This window comes from Typopeltis vanoorti, chromosome 10 (genome assembly GCF_054136105.1).
Source record: "Typopeltis vanoorti isolate ZY-2024b chromosome 10, IOZ_Tvanoo_1.0, whole genome shotgun sequence".
NCBI classification, from domain to species: domain Eukaryota; kingdom Metazoa; phylum Arthropoda; class Arachnida; order Uropygi; family Thelyphonidae; genus Typopeltis; species Typopeltis vanoorti.
Genome location: NC_143558.1, coordinates 69,000,630 through 69,020,540, shown reverse-complemented (window position 1 = coordinate 69,020,540; position 19,911 = coordinate 69,000,630). Strand labels below are relative to the sequence as shown.

The window sequence follows — 19,911 nt, the reverse complement described above, 5'->3', positions numbered from 1 at the left end:
AAAAGATCTTTTTAAATAGAGGACATTGGGGGAAATTATTAAGAAACTTGCAATTTTCCCAGCACGATGAATCTGGCTCATTGTTATATGATATAAAATAAAAAATATCATCATATTCCCATATATCATTTTTCTAACCCTTAATCTAACTGTTTAACAATTAGATTAAGTTAGATCTGAAAACTATAGGTGAATATTATAAAAAATGGAGGCTCCAGCTTAATCCAGACAAAACAGAAGTATCAAGTTTTCATCTTAATAATCACATGGTGGCAGATGTCACTTTACATATCTTCTTTGAAGGATGTTTACTACGACACAATAAGTTTCCAAAGTACTTGATCATTACCCCTGGACTGCAATCTCTCTTACAAGCAACACCTAACAAACGTTTCTGCTAAGTTAAGAACCTGTAACAACATAATACAAAAACTAATAGGCACGACATGGGGGGCAACAGCTGATAATCTGCGGATTACTGCTCTTGGTCTAGTTTTCTCTGTTGCCGAATATTGCTCACCAGTGTGGCTAAATAGCACGCATGTTAAACTTGTTGATAGCCAACTAAATAATACAATGAGACTGATTTCTGGCACAATTAAATCAACGCCCACACACTGGCTTCCAGCTCTTAGTAACATTGTTCCACCGAATCTGCGTAGGATTAAGGCTCTCTTACAGGAGTATAAGAAAATCTTGGAGAACACAGCCCTACCAATACATTTAGATCTCCCAGACTTAAGGGTACGACGATCAAGATCAAGACATCCACCACTACAATTAGCCCAACTACCACTACATTCTAACTTTGACTTGAAGCAAAAGTGGCAAGAACAGTGGGAGAGCCATACAGATGGCATCACAAAATTTTCTCTCAATGAATTACAAGAAAATTTTGATGCTTGCTCACACCTCCCACGAAAATCCTGGACTCAGCTTAATAGAATACGAACTGGTCATGGTGTATGTGCGGACATGCTTTTTAAATGGGGTAAACGACCATCCCCGCATTGTGATTGTGGAGCTCAGAGACAAACTGTGAATCATATTGTGACTCATTGTTATCTCAGAGCATATTCAGGAGACAAATTGGACTTTTTAAGTGCTACACCCGAAGCTATGAACTATCTGACCAATATGGATGTAACCTTTTAATTTTATTGTTTTTAAAATGACTTTTGACTTTTAATTTTATATGTTTTTAAAGTGACAGTGTATTGTACTGCATGTTTTGATATTCATGCCATACGAATAAATAACTGTTTAACAGAGAGCAAATTCTCATCTAGTTTGTTTCCATCAAAAAATAAATAATTAATTTTAAATAAACAAATATCCTGTCATTACAGTTAAGTGGCATGATTTATATTGTTAATTGCAGCTATGCAGGCTGTTATATAAAAGACCCACTTGTTGTGCATATGCACTACTAGATCAGGTTGATACTGAATCTATATGCTATAAGCCTAAGTGATAACTCTAAACAATATAATGATAATTGTTAACAAGCAAAATTAACTTAATCATCATCATCATCATCATGCCTATCAAGGATTTAGGCTTAGATTGGCCTGTTCTGAACTTAGAAGTCATCATTGAATCTTTTAAGAGGACGTCCTGGTTTTCTTTTTCCTAATGGCTTGTACTTTAAGACTTGTTTTGTTAATCTTTCTATTTTCATTCTTTTATACCTTTTATTTATTTTTTTTTCATTATTTTATTAATGGCAAAATTAACTATAAAACTATTTTGCAAGCAAATCAGCCTCTATCAGATTTGAAAACCTTTAAGCCTCATCTAATATTACAGACATTTGGAAACTTGGGAAATGCTCCAGTTACCCAATCAAATTAGTTTCCTTCCCTTCCCATGATCACTAATTATATCTCCTTTCTTTCTCTCTTTTACCTTTTGCTCACCATTTTCCCACTGGCCATTTCCCGTTTAATGTATACCTGTCACTTTTAATACATAACCAACTAACTCAGTTTCAGTTAAAAAGGTTTTTCATCCTGCAAAGTAGACAAACTGTGTATAAACACATTCATAGTTAACAGGCATTGGCATCTTAGTCTTAGTTGTCCTGACTATTATTCCAAACAATCCAATAATTCTCTCTCTCTCTTATTTATTTTTTGTGTCTACTTTGTTGATAGCAATATTTTTCAGTCTTACTGCTGCACTCATAGTGTCCTAAATTCTGGGCTTATTATATTCTTACTGGGGGGCTCTGCCCCCCCCCCCTGGTGCCTACGGTGCCCAACCCCCTGTGTTCCGGACTGGTAGGCCAGTTTTGAAGACTCGACACTCAGGAGGGCAACCCCTGAGTGTTGAATCTTCAAAAGGTGGGAGACTCTACCCCCTGGCACCTATGGTGCCCAACCCTCCGAGTTCCGGACTGGTAGGCCAGTTCTCGAATTTTGAAAACTCGAAAGAGGGTTTTCACCCCCCCCCTGGTGTCTACGCCCCCCCCCCCCCCAGAGTTCCAGATTGGTAGGCCGGTTCTCCTTGAATTCTGATGACTCGAATTTTGAAGACTCAACACTCAGGGTAGCTCCTAAGTTTCAAATAACTTGGCAAAAAACATGACACAAAAACGTTACAAAAAAAAGCTTATCATTTTATATTATAGAGTAGATTTATTGAGACTCAAGTCTCAATATTCAAACACTATTAGTGCTTCTCATTCAACGCCTACAGCCTGTCTTGCCGATTTCAGGTCCTGATTGCTGCTATTCCCATTGTCATGGTGAAGCTCATTTTTTAAAAAAAAATTTAATATATTTTTTACATTAATTTATTCATATTTATTCACTCTAGTTCTGTTTAATTCTAAACAGAACTAGAGTGAATAATCCCATCCTTATACAGAATGCTTTAGCCACATTAAATTAAATGTATTTAGCCAGAAACTTTCATAGACTCTGTTCCATTTCTCTGGTACATTCTTATGCACTCTTTTGGGTGGTAGATGCTTGGCCACCCTGGACACTGCTCATATCATTTGGTTGGAGAAAAGTACCGTCTTACACTACAGCAGATTCAAATAGGAAAAAGCATTTTCTGGAATCTATACACACATTAATCCTGCGGAGCTCGTAGCTGATCTGACAGATATGTGCAAAATGTTTAATATAAATATTCTTACACAATTCAGTGTATAGCTTGGAGGTCATGAGTAGCTGTGCATTCATATGTTACGAGTGATATTCTGAACTGTTTTTTGCTGTCATTTTGGTTTAACACATGTTATGTAAAGGTTTGTGATATTTGACAGTAAATTGTATCTGATACCGTGACCTCTGATGTCAGTATAGTATGGTTTAGTTTTTTTTTTTTTTTTTTTTGATTCTTTGTTCAATAATTTCTAGAGTATAACTGAAAATAAATAAACCATCATGTATTACTGAATTAGAGAGCCAAAGGCTTATTTATCATACATGTCCTCTAGGAGATGTGCTTTACATTATGGAAAATACTAAGGAAAGTGATCTGAAGCTTGCTCCACCTTTACTATGAGTTGGCCATATGGTTGTTTATGCTTGCATCTGCCGAAACTTTTAGTTTCTGTATATTCGGCACAAAACCTTTCTTATAGTTTCTATATTCGGCTATGAAATAATGTTGGATTCAATATCCACTTAATTTGTACCATCATGTATTATATTTGCAGTGTTTTTTCTTTGTTTTATTGCATTTTAGCACATACTAGTAATGAATGTATTTCTCAGATATATACCTCAATCTACGCTGCAATTTTTACCACCACAAGCTCTGCAGGGTTTAAAATAAATAAATAAAATAAAGACAATCCATCCAGCAGCCAAAGCTACTAGATATCTCTCAGAGGATTTCCACTTTAGGCTCATTATTTCTATTTTCCTTTAAGAAATGGAAATAATGAGACTTGAGTCTGTTTGTACACGTGTTACAGTTTTGATGTTTCTGGGATATCCTTTAATGCCTTAAAAGATATGAAATATTAGACTTATTCCATGAAACCACAAGATGAGTTCATACTGGTTTTTAAGCCTAAACACTAAATAGAGATTAGAGTATATTATCAATGCATATAACAGAACAATCAGTTGCAAATATTCATTTATTATATTTGTTCAGTTATAGTAACTATGTTAGGAATCAGCATAGACAGTTTCATTAGACATATGTTATAGTCAGTTAGTGCTCATCAGAGGATTCAAGCAAAGTATTTTTTTTCCCCTAAAATCATTGCAAAGAGTTTTTTTTTTTTTTAATCAAAAATACATAGTTAAATAATGTTTACCTTTTTAAGAAAAAAATTAAGCAAATTTTTTTTTCCCATGAAAACTTTGGAGTTGTCAGTTGTATGTATGCTTAGGTGCTGGCTTACACGCACAAGAAAATTTAATGGAATGAATACAGTGCAAAAAAAATAAATATCAGATTTAATTGTATTGATATTTTGTCTCTGTCACAGAGACACCTTCAGAAACACAATATTAAAATTATAATAACACATAAAAATGTAGGCCAATAAGTGGAAGAAATTACACTATTTAAACTCCTGTGTGGGAGGGACACCCTCTTGTGGGTGCTGTTGGGTGGGCAATCTAAGAATAAGGAATAAGGAGTTTCCCAAATCTTGGGAAGCTTAACAGCACCATATTTATTTATATTATGCTGGTTTTAAAATCTGCTGCTGATTCTAAGGAGTGTCTTTCAAGTTTGTATTTGCTGTGATGAAGCATAGTATTTTTTTTCTATCTGATCCTAGACAAGGCATGGTCAGTTAGACTTCAATGACCATAGTTGTAGTGACACATGTATTTCTTGTGTTCACCAAGGCAGATGCAGCAGATCTCCAAGTTTGACCATAAAATGATAAGTGGCAAAATAAGGAACCATGTAAACACCTAGAATAGAGAAGAGAGGAAGTGTATCCCGAGGAGAACTGAGAAGGGAAGCCAGCTTCAAATGAAACTTGAAAGCAGTGTGCAGAGATTATATTTCTTTAAAGTTCTGGCTATTTTTTCTGACGTGTCCTAGATATAGGGAATAGTGACAGCATTTCTGTAGTATGTATACTCAGAAGGATGTGAAAGACATCATTTATTGATCTTTTTAGTATTGTAACTGTTGGACAGAAAGGTCTGACAAATGAAGGAGAGTTCAACTGTCAGAGAAGCCTGAATAGACAGAGGTTGATAAGGGTTCAAAACCCTTATCAAGCTGTTATTTTATTTTTCTATAGTGAACTGGATTCTGGGATGCTGGTTGTTGAGGTGGAGGAGGAAAGAATAATGCATCTGTGCTATGTAGCCAAATAGAAGATTTGAGAATGGCAGTATCAAGAGTATATTTTTCAAAATACTCCATATGGAAATTGGCTAGGTGAGGGGAGAATCCATGGAAGTACTTCCTTTTAATCTGTGGAGCCAAGTATAAGCTACAGAACTGGTAATGACTGTGGTAAGATTGAAGGGAAGTGCATTGTTGAAAATTAGATATAGCTCAGATTCATAACCCTTCCTTTGATGACTGAAAAGTGGTTTCAGTAGACTGTTCACACTGTGGATTTTATATATGTGGATTTCATATATAAATGTATAAAAGATATATAACTAGAAGAATATCAGAGCACTATTTTATTTTAAAAACTTTTTTTGAAGAAACTATTTTTATATTGGTGGACTGTTTGCTGCAGCAAACAGTTCACCAATATAAAAGTATTAGGTGTCTAATATTTAGCTGTATTAGACACCAGATGGCTGGTCTTATACAGCTAACTGGAAAGAAATTTAAGTATTTAGTGTAAAACTTTGAAACTAACTATACTGCTTTTGTTTTTGTATTATTTAATAATGCAGCACTGTAGAAAAGATTTTCAGTTATTCAGTTTTTTTAAGATCTTTTCATTGTTCTGGCATACTTTTTAGTTTACGAATAATATGCATTAAAGCTCTCCATTTTTATATCACTTTAATTCTCTGTCGAAAGTTGATATAATGATAAAAATGGTACTGATCACTCTTATTTTTACTATGTGGGTAGTGGACAGCTTTCTTCTAAATTCACCAATTCTGTGTTAATTATTGGCATATGAAATAAATTTTTTCTTGTCAGTTGGGATAATCTGTCATTGCTTTTTATAAATTTCCAATATATATTTATTTTTTATAATTTTGCATGTGTCTTAATATTATGCTATTTTTCAGTATGTTCAGAATATAATCATGTTCGGACGTGGAGTGTAACACGTTTTCGAGGCATGATCTCCACCCAGCCAGGTTCAACACCATTAGCATCCTTCAAAGTTGTATCTCTTGAAGAGGTAGAGCCAAGTATAAGCTACGGAGCTGGTAATGACTGTGGTAAGATTTGATGGGAAGTGCATTATTAAAAATTAGATATAACTCAAACCTTCTCATTGATGAATGAAACGTTTGTGGATGTGTAAATGATATTTTTATGAACAATTATTCTTTCATGTGAGTAAAGAAAAAAATAGATTCATATGTTGTACAGTTGACCCTTGAAGAATGCAGGTCCACTTATATGCAGATTGTTTTGAATAAAATAAAATATACTGAAAACTTTTTTTGAGAATTGCAACAATTTGAAAAAAACTCACAGATGAACTGCGTAGCCATGAAATATCAAAGAAATTAAGAAACCATTAAGTATGTCATGAATGTATAAAATATATGTAGATGTTAGTCTATTTTATCATTTACTACCATAAAGTATACACAAATCTATTATAAAAATTTTAAATATATCAAAAATTTTGCACACAAACACTTATAGACTGTACATGGCACCATTTGCAGTCAAGAGAAACATAAACAAATGTAAAGTAACTGTATAAAATTAACTGTAGTACATACTGTACTACTGTAATAATTTCGTAGCCATCTCCTGTTTCTATTGCAGTGAGCTAAAGTATTGCGAGCATCCACTAAAAATGCAGCTAATCTTCTCCATGTAAACAGTTCGTCTCTCCAGTAATAAAAAATGATCTCTCGCGGTTCTCGAGTATTTTTTATTGTGTTTAGTGCAATATTGTAAACCTTGAATAACATCATGAGACCCATGCATAGCACCACTAATGATGCTGGAAATGCTCCCAAGAAGCAGAGAAAAGTCATGACATTAAGAAAAAGTTGAATTTCTTGATATGCACCATAGATTGAGCTCTGCAGCTGCAGAGCTCAATCTATGGTACATATCAATTACACATGGTACTTTATGGAAAGGATTGTCAGTGCTATGGAAGAGAGCCTCAATAGAGAAAACATCGTGAAAGTCTGGAAGGATTACACCATGCAAGATGCCATTGTTGTTATAAAAAAAAAGCCATGAAAGCCATCAAGCCAAACAAATAAAACAATAAAATCCTGCTGGAGAAAACTTCGTCCAGATGTTGTGCATGACTTCGCAGGATTTATGACATAGCCAATAGAGGAAATCATGAAAGAGATTGTGGATATGGAAAAGAAATGGTGGGGTGAAGATATGGAGAAATTCAAGAACTAATAGACTCTACACCAGAGGAATTAACAGAAGATGACTTGATGGAGATGAGTGCTTCCAAACCAGTGCCAGAAAACAAATTGACATTAGACAATCTGTTAGAAAGGTTCCGATTATTCAAGACTGCTTTTGACTTCTTTTATGACATGGACCATTCTATGATACCAGCACTGAAACTAAAGTAAATGGTGGAAGGACTGGTAACCGTATAGAAACATTTTTAGAGAAATGAAAAAGCTGAAAGTCAGACAGAAATTATGATGTATTTTTGTAAAGTTACATTGAGTGTGCTGCCTCTGCCATCCCTGAAACAGCAAGATCAGTCCTTCCTCCTATTCCTCCCCAGCTTACTCGATGTGAAGATGAAGACCTTTATGATGATCGACTTAATGAATAATCATCATGCTGTACAGTTAATAAACTTATCTGTTGTTTATGTGTGTGGTGTGTGTGTCTTCATGTGAAAATCTAATAACTGTATGAAATGTTTTTTGTGTCATCATTGTTACCTAAGTATTCCTCATATAGAACATCTTGTGCAAGACTTGTATGGAAGTGAATAGCCTATCCTTACATAGGCATAACGTAAATGATATTTAACATAAAATTAATAATGTGTTAGTTTTCGTACTGTTTTATAACTTTGCTTTCAAAGAGTGCATTACTGTACAGTATTGTTGGATCCTACTTGTTCTTAATCTATACTTTGGATCCGACATGATTACAATTACGATGTTCTTAACTAATTGATAAGTCGTGAGTTGATTTCTAATTCAAATATAGAGAAAATTTATATTTAAAGACTGTGCCACTCTATATCTGAATTAGTTCAAGAATTAAAGAAAAATCAACCTTCAACTATTTCTCCTTAAAATATATACTGGCCGAGTATATTTAACTTATTTATCACTCCTGCTTTGGTTTGAATATTTTATGAATGGTGTGGTAAAAGAGATTCAGGCAAAATACAACTTTTGATTAACAAAAACAAACATTTAATTTTAAAATCACAAATTTTACACAACTTCAAATCACTAATTAAGTTATTAGAAACACTTCAGCCTTCCTGACAATACAGTCATACAAACTCAGACAATGGTAATTCTTCTATCTCTATTACAGTTTTCTCACAGTTCCTTAAGTTTCAAATACAATGAAATTGCAGTAGGACCTCTTCACAAACAAACAGTTTTAAATTTACACTTCAGCTAGTCTCCGCAATAGTTACTGTTAATATAAAGAAATTCTAGGAAGAAACACACTCGCATCTCTATATAGGGATATTAATAGTTGGAATATTCTTACCGATAATCTTCTTTCTTCATCTACTTATGTGTAAACACTTTTTATAACTGTAAACACTTTAAATAATAAACAGCACTCCTTAAAATAAATCTTCTAGGCAATAACTGAATTAGTCATCGGTCACAATACACATAAACAAACGTTCTTGCATGAATTACTACTGATCACTCATGAAATAAGGCAACACACAATAATTCCTTAACTTGAGGTTTTATATGCACAGTTGTTCATTCCTCCAGCATTCAAATAATTCTTTAGGCACTATAATTCTAACCACAGCTAACGGTAAACTTCAACTTCACTGCTCTACTATTCTCTAGAAACTCTGTGCTTTATTTCAAGATTTTGTGTATCCTTGAAAGGTCGGCCCTGAATTTAAATCTCAACTCAAGTATCGCTAGTCTATTTAGTAGTCATTCAGCTGTCTTCCGTAGCTATAATTGTTATTTTACAACTTATTAGCTAACCGCCTCTCAACTAGTAGACTTTAATTAGCTGCTTGAGTGACTTGCCGACTCTATTATCGCACTGTGATTCCAAAATCTCTCTCTCTCTCTCTGTTTCCTTATTATTTTTATTTTTAGCGTTCTTCGCTTATATCTCCGTTTTTCCCGCCTAAATTCTTCTCGTGATCTCTTTAACTCGTTCCTTTTTAGTAAACTTTCAGCTTTTTCTCCACGTTCTGTTCCAAAAACGTGCTCGCTCACTCACATACGTTTCCATGACAACCAAACAAAATATAATAAAATTGAGGTATTGCATAACGCTAAACTTCTACAAATAGGAATAAATAAAGAATATTTACATTTCAATTAATGCGCAGTTAAATTATCAAATACAAGTTCTTATAATATTAACATAATAATAATTAAAATAGCTTAATAATATTTAATACAGTCTTTTCATTATTAATACATATATCTTTGATTAAATAATTAAATATTAGACAAAATTAAGGTAGTTATATGAATATTAAATTGTAAAATAAGTTGCTTACATTAAATAATATTTACACAAGTCATGCTTGGTATATGGTAATTATGTTAAATGTGAATGAAAAAAAAAATATATATATATATATATACAAAACAATTTCATTCACAGTTTAACAGTATGCCTCTCTCTCTCGTAACTGGAGAAATTGCATATCAGCTTACCATTGCATGTAAGTGATTTTTTTTTTTTTTTTTAAATATAACAATGTCTCTGATACTATATTATGAATATGACTATAATACTGTATTCCATAACATTGTATACTGATTAATTTATTAGTGTATGGGCTAGGCTACCGTGAAGAATCATATCGATTATGCTAAGCTATCATAAAGCAATCATATTGCTGCTGCTTTATTATCAGGGCTTGAATTGTTATGCCTGTAAATAAATATAACTTTCTTCTTCACATTACCTTTGCATTTTTGATATCTAGTGTTAGTAATATGTATAACATCTACAGTGTTTTGTATCATATAAGACTATTGATGTAGGTACTGACAGACATACAATTCATCTTGTAAATAGACAGCATAAACTTGCCATAGCAATAAATACAGTGCAGTACTGTAAGTGTATTTTGTCTTCCTTATGATTTTCTTTTCTGTAGATAACTTTATTGTAAGAATGGTATGCAATACATATAATATACAAAATATGTCTTAATCGACTGTTTATGTTATTGGCAAAGCTTCCGGTCAACAGTAGGCTATTAGTAGTTAAGATTTTGAGGAGTCAAAAGTTATATGTGGATTTTCAAATAACACGGGGGTGGGGTCATCTAAATAGCCCCATAACCCCCATGTTGTTCAAGGGTTAACTGTATATCGTTTATTAATTGATGATAATATTGAATTATGTTTATATGTGCTATGTTCTTTTTTCATATGTACATTGTATAAGCATGTGTAAGGATATTTGGGATATTGACTTTATTTATTATTTTGAAACTATAGCTTCACTTATAACTTAACAAGTAGACAGATTTGCTTGTGATCACCTAGACCAAACTTTCTATTTTGACAAGTTTATCATATAAATCTACTTTGTCATGCATATCATAACCTGGACAAGTTAATGCTCTTAGGTCACATGTGTGATTATTCAAAATTAAATGCTATAATATGAAATCCATATTTTTTTTTATATCTTAAGAATATATATATTTATATCCCATTCACAAGAGATTGAAGAACCTATAAGCACATTGAGTATCATGTGTAGGGTTCAGGTGAAAATTCAAAAAAAAAAAGTTCATTGACATTTTCCTTGAAGAGTTACAGGTTGTAGTTGTTTGGGAATACTTTCAAGAGAAAGGCTTTTCCAGCAGATAGAGATAGATGAAATAAAGGAGGAAGAAGAGAAGCAGGTTCTGTGTGTTTGTAATTGCACTTGAAAGTGATGCTCTTATTTGCCCCCCCCCCTCCCTCCCAACACAATCCTGGAAACAAGTACATTCTAAGAAACTACTTAGAATGTACTGAGTAAAGAGAGTTTGCATCTGTACAATTTGCAAGAAATACAACACTTTGAAAAGCAGATTATGAGGTGTAAGTTAACTTTGGTCATTGTTGCCTACAAATGTATGCTGCTGCATTTTATTCATTGGAGCAGTATTTACTCTAGATAGAGTGCATAATCTTTGTTTTCAATATTATGCACTCTGAAAATTCTTTTGCAACAATTAAAATGAACTTCCAAAGCAGTTGTTGGTAAATTTATCATAACTTAAAATTTTTGCAAAATGAACTGCCAGGTGACCTTTTGAAGATTTTCCCTTTATTGACATGGTTTATGTAGCAGTTTCCATCATGTTGCATCTCCACCACATTTTTCTGATAGAATTCCATTTATCTGAATCATCACTTTTCCTACTGGTTGATAAGGTCCCTGGCTAAATAGATCTTCTGACCTTTATCCTTTAGGGAGTATTGTGTGTGGGGTTCACATGAAAACAATTTTGTGTGTGTGTACTCATGCAAAATTAATAATATAGTGCACTGGAGAATTTTGGATAATGCAGAATGTGTTGAAAAGACCAGCTTGATAGAGAAAACAGTGCAAGCATTATTACAAGAATATAAAAATGTGTGTTCAGGTAGAAGGCAGATATTTTTATTAATTACTATAAGAACTTTATTGATAGAAAATTGTAATTTTTCTATCTTTATTGACATAAAATTACATGCAGACTTGGATTTATTTACCCTATTCTTACATTAAGAAAAATGTTCACAATTGCAGAATATTATCAGTTGCCACTAACCATGTTTTGGTATATGACTGCTATAGATTGAGAAACACTATACTAGAAGCTTGTGGTGGAAAGTACTGTTTGAGATTTATTATAAAAAAGTGCGCGCGCGCGCGCGTGTGTGTGTGTGTGTGTGTGTGTGTGTGTGTACAAAATCGTTAAAAATATATATATATATATATATATATACAGGTAACCTTCGTATACCGTAACCCTTGTTGAATGCAGTACTTATACAACGTGGTTTCGATATAAGACCGTCTACAAACTGTAGTAACCCTTTATTTTTTCATATATTTTTCAACTCGCAACTTAAAAATCAAATTTTATCTTCGTTAAATTTGCGTCTGCCCATATTGCGCATGTAGTCATAAATAGCGAATTTATATTAGGGGAAATACTCCTTAGCACACACATATACATCAATTGTTTACTGTATAAAGTATTTATTATTGAAAATTGTCTTCGTTTTCTGCCAGGAAAGCGCATTAAAAATCATAGGTGTGTTAATCTCAAGTTGATCGCTTTATTTTTTGGTAAGTTACATACAATATGTAATGCTTTTTTATGTAAAAAAAAAATATTTTTATAGTAATGACCATTCAGAGCGCTTTTGCGATATGGTTGAAAACGAAATTAGTGAATTAATTGATGGATAAATAGATTTAAATGAGGAGGAACTGGTACAATTAATAGATGATGTTGAACCAAATAGCAGGGAAAGTTCTACCGAAGATTCTGATTGTGATGAATCCGTTAAAGAATTCAGTTTAAAGAAATTAGCAGAAGGATTGGACTTGGCAAGAAAGTTATTTTATGGATAATGATCTCTCAATGGAGTGCTCCGGAAAATTCACGAGACAATTCGATATTTGTATAGCTCCGTATTATGAACTTAATAAAAAATTGCAGCATGGTGGTAAGCAAGATCTTATTACTGATTTCTTGATAACTAAACTAACCGAAGTATGCAATGAGAATTATACAAATTATGTCCAAGAGATTTCAAGTGATGACAACGTCCAGCCACTCATAAATAAAGAACATCTACGAAATATGTTAGTTTTGAAGAGAGTGATGACGATTAAAATATACACTTTATTTTATTTTGCCTAAAGCATTTATGTACTATGTGCAATGAAGTTTATGTACAATTTATAATTTTTTATAATTTTATACTATGTATTTATTTTTACATGTTTTCTTAACTTACATGAATTACCTGAATTAAATAAAAATATTTTTTTGTTGGATATGTCATTGTTTATATAATCTTAAAAAAAAAAAAAAAAAAAAACGATTTCGGAACCTAACCCTACTTTTTCTATGTGATCTGAGTCTTGCATAATGCGATTTATATAATGTGGCATTTTTGTGGAACCTAAAATCCGCGTTATACGAGGGTTACCTGTGTGTGTATATATATATATATATATATATATATATTTTTTTTTTTTTTTTTAATGATTTTCACTTATTTGGTAATGGGAACAATTGAAATGACTCAAGAAACCTCCTTGCATGCCTCAAAAAGGCACATTTTTCATCCATCCTTTCATGACATATTTGCATAGTAAATAATCAGTGTATATTGGATGGCTAACACTGGCACCAATCAATGCAGCTTACAAACATAAATTTCTGTGAAAAAGCTGAAGAAAGACAATTATATAGTAAACCCGTGCAATTTTTTTGGTCCAGCTGATACCAAGAAATTAAAAAGGAATTTCTTTAACTATCAAAGAACATGGAGGCTTTGGGCTTCCAGTATTAAAATTTTGCTATTTAAGCAAGTTGCAAAAATCCATACAATGTTGAGGACTAATCACATATCTTCAGACCTTCCTATCTGGGTTTTCATCTCCCCTTATTTGGAGTAAATGATTATAAAGGTGCAAAGGCTGAGATTGTTCCTGAATACTACAACATTCTGTGCTTAACTCTAAGCTCTAAAATTGCTATAGCATTCTGGCATTGACATTCCATTAATAAATGCAAAACTTCATATAAAGAAATCTTTAACCTCTTTCGCCACAAACTTCTGCAGTTGGGTACACTGACAATAACACTGTTTCATAACTTACTGAAGTTCCAAGGATATCCTATTGAATATCCTAGAATTGCATATAGTAATCTTCCAGTAAATGCCATCAAATGGAACTACTTTAACATCAGAAATCCAATCTGTTACTGATTGGAAACAGTAAAACATGCATTCTACAGGTGCCTTCTTACCCTGCATATTTTGGAACAGATTATATAATGTGTTTGGCATACCATTACTTACAAGAGAACAGGTTCTTTTATTGCAGTACCCTCCTCACACACCTGATAGCAATGGGAAGAGAATGTTGATTTTTATAATTAATAAATTAAAATGCCATTTATGGAAAGTTAGGAAAAATGTGGGTGTGAAAACCAGCAATATGACATACAAATGCTTTACAATAATTGTATCATGGAAATTTTATTGTTCAGTCAGAAGATTTTGGTATTTAGAAAGAAGCATTCTAGGAGATACCACATTTTTGGTTAGCAGTGTAAATCACCCACATTGTGCAATATTCACCAGGGAAGATAAGATTCTGTCTATTTTTACTATGAGAGGTTTTTTAATAGTGCAATCCTCTTAGTTCACCATGGATCTTATGGTCATTTGCAGGTTGACTGGAGAGCAATCCCAGACAGAGAAGGCCAACTCAAGGTGGTTAACTCAGATGATGATTGATACCCACCTGGTTTTTAGTCATCTTTGCACTTTAGTTTCAATTAGTCTTTTGGTTGTTTGTATGCATGATACTGGTGAAAAAGAAAAAAAAATGATACCCTTTGACTATATAATGATATAAAAGAGCTGAGACCTTTCTCTCTCTCTCTCTGATATTATCTGTCTTTTCTTTCTCCCAATACTATCAAGCTCTCTTTACTAATTAATCTAGGTTTGTGTTCCAGAGTTGACTCCTATTCTGTGTTGCCAGTTTACACTTATTCTTATGTGCCTTATCCATTAAAAAAGGGCACAAATCTATCTTCAAACTATCGTCTGATTTCTCTTACTCCAGTTATTTCTGAAGTAATGGAAAGAGCTATCAACACTCATCTGCTACACTGTCTTGAAGACTCTCAACTAATAAATGACTGCTAGTAGGAATTCCATGACTGTCAATCAACAGGTGATCTACTTACTTATGTCACCCATATCTGGACAAAATACCATTGTAAACTTGAGTGTGTTTTTTTATCTATATTTTCCTTATTATCCTTATTTCTTTAATATCCTGTCGTTACTGCGCCATTGTAATATCTTAGGGTTTTCTATATTTTACTTTATCTTATTTCTTTATATCTCTCTTGTATATTATATATCTTATCGTCAATTCCCAAATCTTTAACTTGTCTCTTTCCCTTATACAACTCTATTAACTTTAAACTTATATCCTCCTGTTCCTTATTTTTACCTCCAGTATTCCTATTTTTATTATACCAAGGATCTCTAGATATTTATTTAAATTAGTGAGTGTGCCTCAGGAAATCCTTTTATGACATTAAATATTACTACTTTCGGTAGATATCGTTCCTTACTCTTATATAGTCGTGGCTATCCCTTTATCTAATTCTCGTATTAATTATCTATCTTCCTGTTGTTTGAGAAATGCAAGACCATTTTAAAGTGGTATTTCAAATTTGAGAATGTTGTTGAAGTTCAATGACAATGAAAGTGTGAGTTTACAACACAACCTCCAACCTGCCTAACAATTGCATGTATCCATTTGTGTTTACTGAACTCAAGAAAATCCGGGCATTCATGTGAAGAAGGCAGTCAATTTTCCAGGGCTCAATGTCTGGTGTGGATGGTCATCTAGAGGTTTAATAGGACCATTCTTCTTTGAAGGTACTGTTACTGGTCAAGTGTACCTAGATATGCTATGCACATCCATTTTACCTGCCATTCATGCACTTTATGGGAATGATCAATTTCTCTTCCAACAAGATGGCACGCCACCACTGAGACGTGAGAGCTTACCTTGATGAGAATTTACGGACAATGGATAGGACAGTTGATAGGACGAAGAGGTGCAGTTGAGTTCTCCCCCCACACACATTCTCCTGATTTAACATCCTTGGTGCTACCTATTGGGGACTCTGAAGGATGTAGTGTATCATAGAAAACCAGCTACACTGGTGGCCCTTCAGAAATAAATTGGAACATCATGCACAGCAATCCCACTGGACACTTTTCCAATGTTGCCCAAGCAGTAGCTCGTCATAATAATGAATGTTTGGACGCTAATGGTAACCACTTTGAGCACCTCGTGTAATTGTAGAAGTCAAAGGTAACTTGTATTCATCTCTTGATGTCTGTATAAACTTAGTATTACAGGTTTTTCTTTTGCTGAAGTGTGTATACATTTTTTTGACAGACACAATGGCATCCACCTTAATAAGAACTTTTGCTGCAAAGGCTACAGCAATCCTATAGAGAATACTTTCTGCAAGCATGTGATAGTGATCAATTGGAATTTTGGGCCATTCTTTCTGTAATCATATAATGAGGTCCTGGACTCTTGTGGGCCAGACGTCCCTTGACATCATTAGATGTTCAATACGGTTGAGATGAGGGCGCACTTTACTTGCTGAAAGAGACAGTGGAACTGAAACGAGTCAGTTCAATAGAAACAGCATAAAGTAAGAAGCATTTCGTTGTCCAGGATGTTCGTGTTACTGGAAACAGAGGGTTCGAGGCCAAATCAGGAAAAACAGGACCATACCATCACACTGCCACCTCTGAATTTCATAGTTGGAGTTATGTATTCTGGTAAGAGACATTCACTAGACATCTGCCACACCCTTCCATCTGCTCAGTAAAGGGTGTAGCATAATTCATTGCACCACAGCACAGCTTTCCAAACTTCCACCTTGCACCACTGAAGACGAGCTGCATGTTAATTTGGATAATATAGGGCTTGCATATTGCTGTCTTACCATAGAAACCCATGTTGTGAGTCTCAGTTCCTTACGTTTTTGTGTAGATTCATGTTCCAGTCAGTGCCCAGAACTCTGCATTCAATGTTTGGCCAACAAATGGCAATAAAAAGGATAATATTTTGACATATTATCTTTTGTGACATCCTACAGTCACATTGAGATGGAAGGGCAGTTTACTCCCTGCCCTTCCATCTCAATATGGTATCACTGATTGTTGACCTGGAATTACCCAATTTGCCAAACAGATAAGCATGCAACATGGCATCCTATCACAATGCCTCTTTCCAATTCCATTAGTTCCCTTCTCGCAGCCATTTCACTTGCACAGAGTTGCACTGACCTTGTGGGCATCATTATTCCTCCAATTTATACTAGCTACAAACGTGTGACTCATTACATGGCACAATGCACCTTGCCCATGTGGGTGTTCATTGACTTCTTTCCAAGCAGTATTTTTTATATTATTTTACTGGGATTTATATGGTTAAATAATGGTAAGTAAAAAACCAAGTGATAAAGCCCCGCATTCGCTTGTAAACATACAAGTTATGGCAATTAAACCTGGAATGCACACAAAAAAACTGTTTGCATGCCTGTAGAGTAGCTACTTATTTTCTTTGAAATAATCTCGTTGTTACTGCACTTATTAAGATGATTCTGCCATCGTTCAAAACATTCTGGAATGTTTTTCATTGCTGTGTCTTCACAGGAATGAATGTCAAAAAATCTGCTTCATTTCAAGGCATTCTTCAGTTTTAAGACAATAAGGCACAAGAAGCTAAGTCTGAAAATGGAAAATTTTGTTGATTTTTTTTAACCATAAACTTGTGGATTTCTGTTGCATCATACACAGAGGCATTATTGTGATGGATGGTCCAGTTATTTATCCAAAGCTCAAGTTCTCTTCATGTAATAACCTTGCCAGCACTTCCCAATAACAAAGTTGGTTCACTTTTGTCCTTATTTAATGAATTCAAAGTGAACTATGCCTTTATGATCGAAAAAAAACAAACATTGGTTTTTATTGCATCCTTTGGCATTTTGTTTCAGGGTCATATTGGAAAGCATCAAATTTCACCAACAGTGATAACTGTCAGAAAAGCCAGTTGTGAAGAAAGATCAGAACAAACATCAAGTGACTGATGCGTTTGATCTTCACTCACAATTTGCATGACCATCTTTGCAGCAATTTTTCCCATTCCCAAATCATCTGTCAAAATCTTCCTCACTGTTTTTCTCTGTCTAAATTTCATTTTTCTGCTGTTAACCATACACTCAATAGTCTGTTGAACCCCAATTGCCATACTCTTCCTCATTTTCATATGTTTAATGAGTTTGTGGTCACCAGTTCTTTCATCATACTTATGTCTTCCTGTTCCTAATTAAATCCTGTATGCCACTCAGATACAATAAATTTTTTATTGCATCATCACCATAAACCATACTTAACACATTCCTGCAGGCATTGCATTCACATTTGGACACTGTCCTTGGTAACTCACTTTACCACATGTACGTTACTACCATTATAAGTCAATGCATTGTCACAGAGTTTATATAGTGTGTTAGTTTCAACTTTTTCAATAGAATTTTATTTGTAAAATTAATGATAGTGAAATTAATGATATTAATAATCTCATATGCAATTCGAACTGATTTCCAGTTGTATATAAATGCATATACAACAATTCCTCAATTAATGCATCTCCGATTAGTGCATTTCAATTAGTGTCATTTTTTTCCTGTACCCAAATACAATTAATACACCTCTAAAATTAGTGCACCTATATGCACCTTGAAAATAAATGTTACAGATTTTAAAAATTTTCTATCTATACATTTTTTTATAGTTAACTATTTTAAAAAAATCTCTCATCAGGTTGAAATAATTTAGTTACCGATTTAAAACATGTTCTAAATTTACCGCCAAAATTTATGTCGTCTGCTAATTACATAGTTTAGCAGGGCATTAGTAACATCAAGGCAGCTTGGAACAATGTGTCAGCAAAGTGTTTAAAAGGAGCATGGCGAAAACTTCTTCCAGCATTTATGCACGACTTCGAGGAATTAGAGTAAGAGGAGAATGTTATTGAAGATGTTACCAAGCTTGCACAAGAGATGGGATTGTACAATATTGCAGCTGAAGATGTGACAGAACTCTTAGAGAGCCATGATAAACCACTTTCCAATGAAGACTTACAAGAATTAGCTGAACAATTAAGTCAACATCCAAAGGAGGAGAAAGAAAACGAAGAAGGTCCTCTGAGAGATATAAAAATGGCTGATTTGCAGCGTATCCTTGCAAGCATAGAGACATTGACCGATGAACTCTGCGAAATGGACCACGATTGGGAACGGAGTGCGAACGTAAAAAGACCGAGGTAACTCATGGTAAAAGTAGAATAAGCTCTGATCACTAATCTTAATATTTACCCATAATGCAAAGCACATCTCCTGGAGAAGATGTATGATGCTTTGTATTAAAGGCAAGAGGCCACTACCCAGACCGGTTTCGACCTTTATTGAGGTAGAATGGGAGTTCATATCTCTTCTTCATTGGCCTCTTTAGAGTCAAAAAAGTTGTGCTGAGAGTCAGCTTGATAGTGAGGAGAGGAGGAGAAAGATAGAGTGGATAGTTAAAAGAAGCCTCAGTCAATCTACTTGACCTGACTTAAATGCCAGCACCAAGCAGATCTCCGACATTATCTCCCTCCATCCGTTCTTTTCAGCTTTCCTCGGTCAGTCACCTCTTCAGATGACTGCCCGAGGAAAGTGGGAAAAACAAATGAAAGAAGCAACACATGAAAAAGAACTGGTAAATAACATTAAAACATACATATAACAATTTGTAAGAC

General features: G+C 33.9%; 1 protein-coding gene across 2 annotated transcripts in view; it reads left to right on the top strand.

Annotated features, from left to right (window-relative positions):
• LOC150102489 (BTB/POZ domain-containing protein KCTD3) overlaps window positions 1-19,911 on the top strand; it is a 290,210-nt gene that overhangs the window by 206,682 nt on the left and 63,617 nt on the right. For both annotated transcript variants that reach the window (XM_090399756.1, XM_090399757.1), the window contains exon 14: window positions 6,198-6,353. In XM_090399756.1, the coding sequence (XP_090255882.1) occupies window positions 6,198-6,353 (156 nt within the window). The remainder of the gene's footprint in view (window positions 1-6,197; window positions 6,354-19,911) is intronic.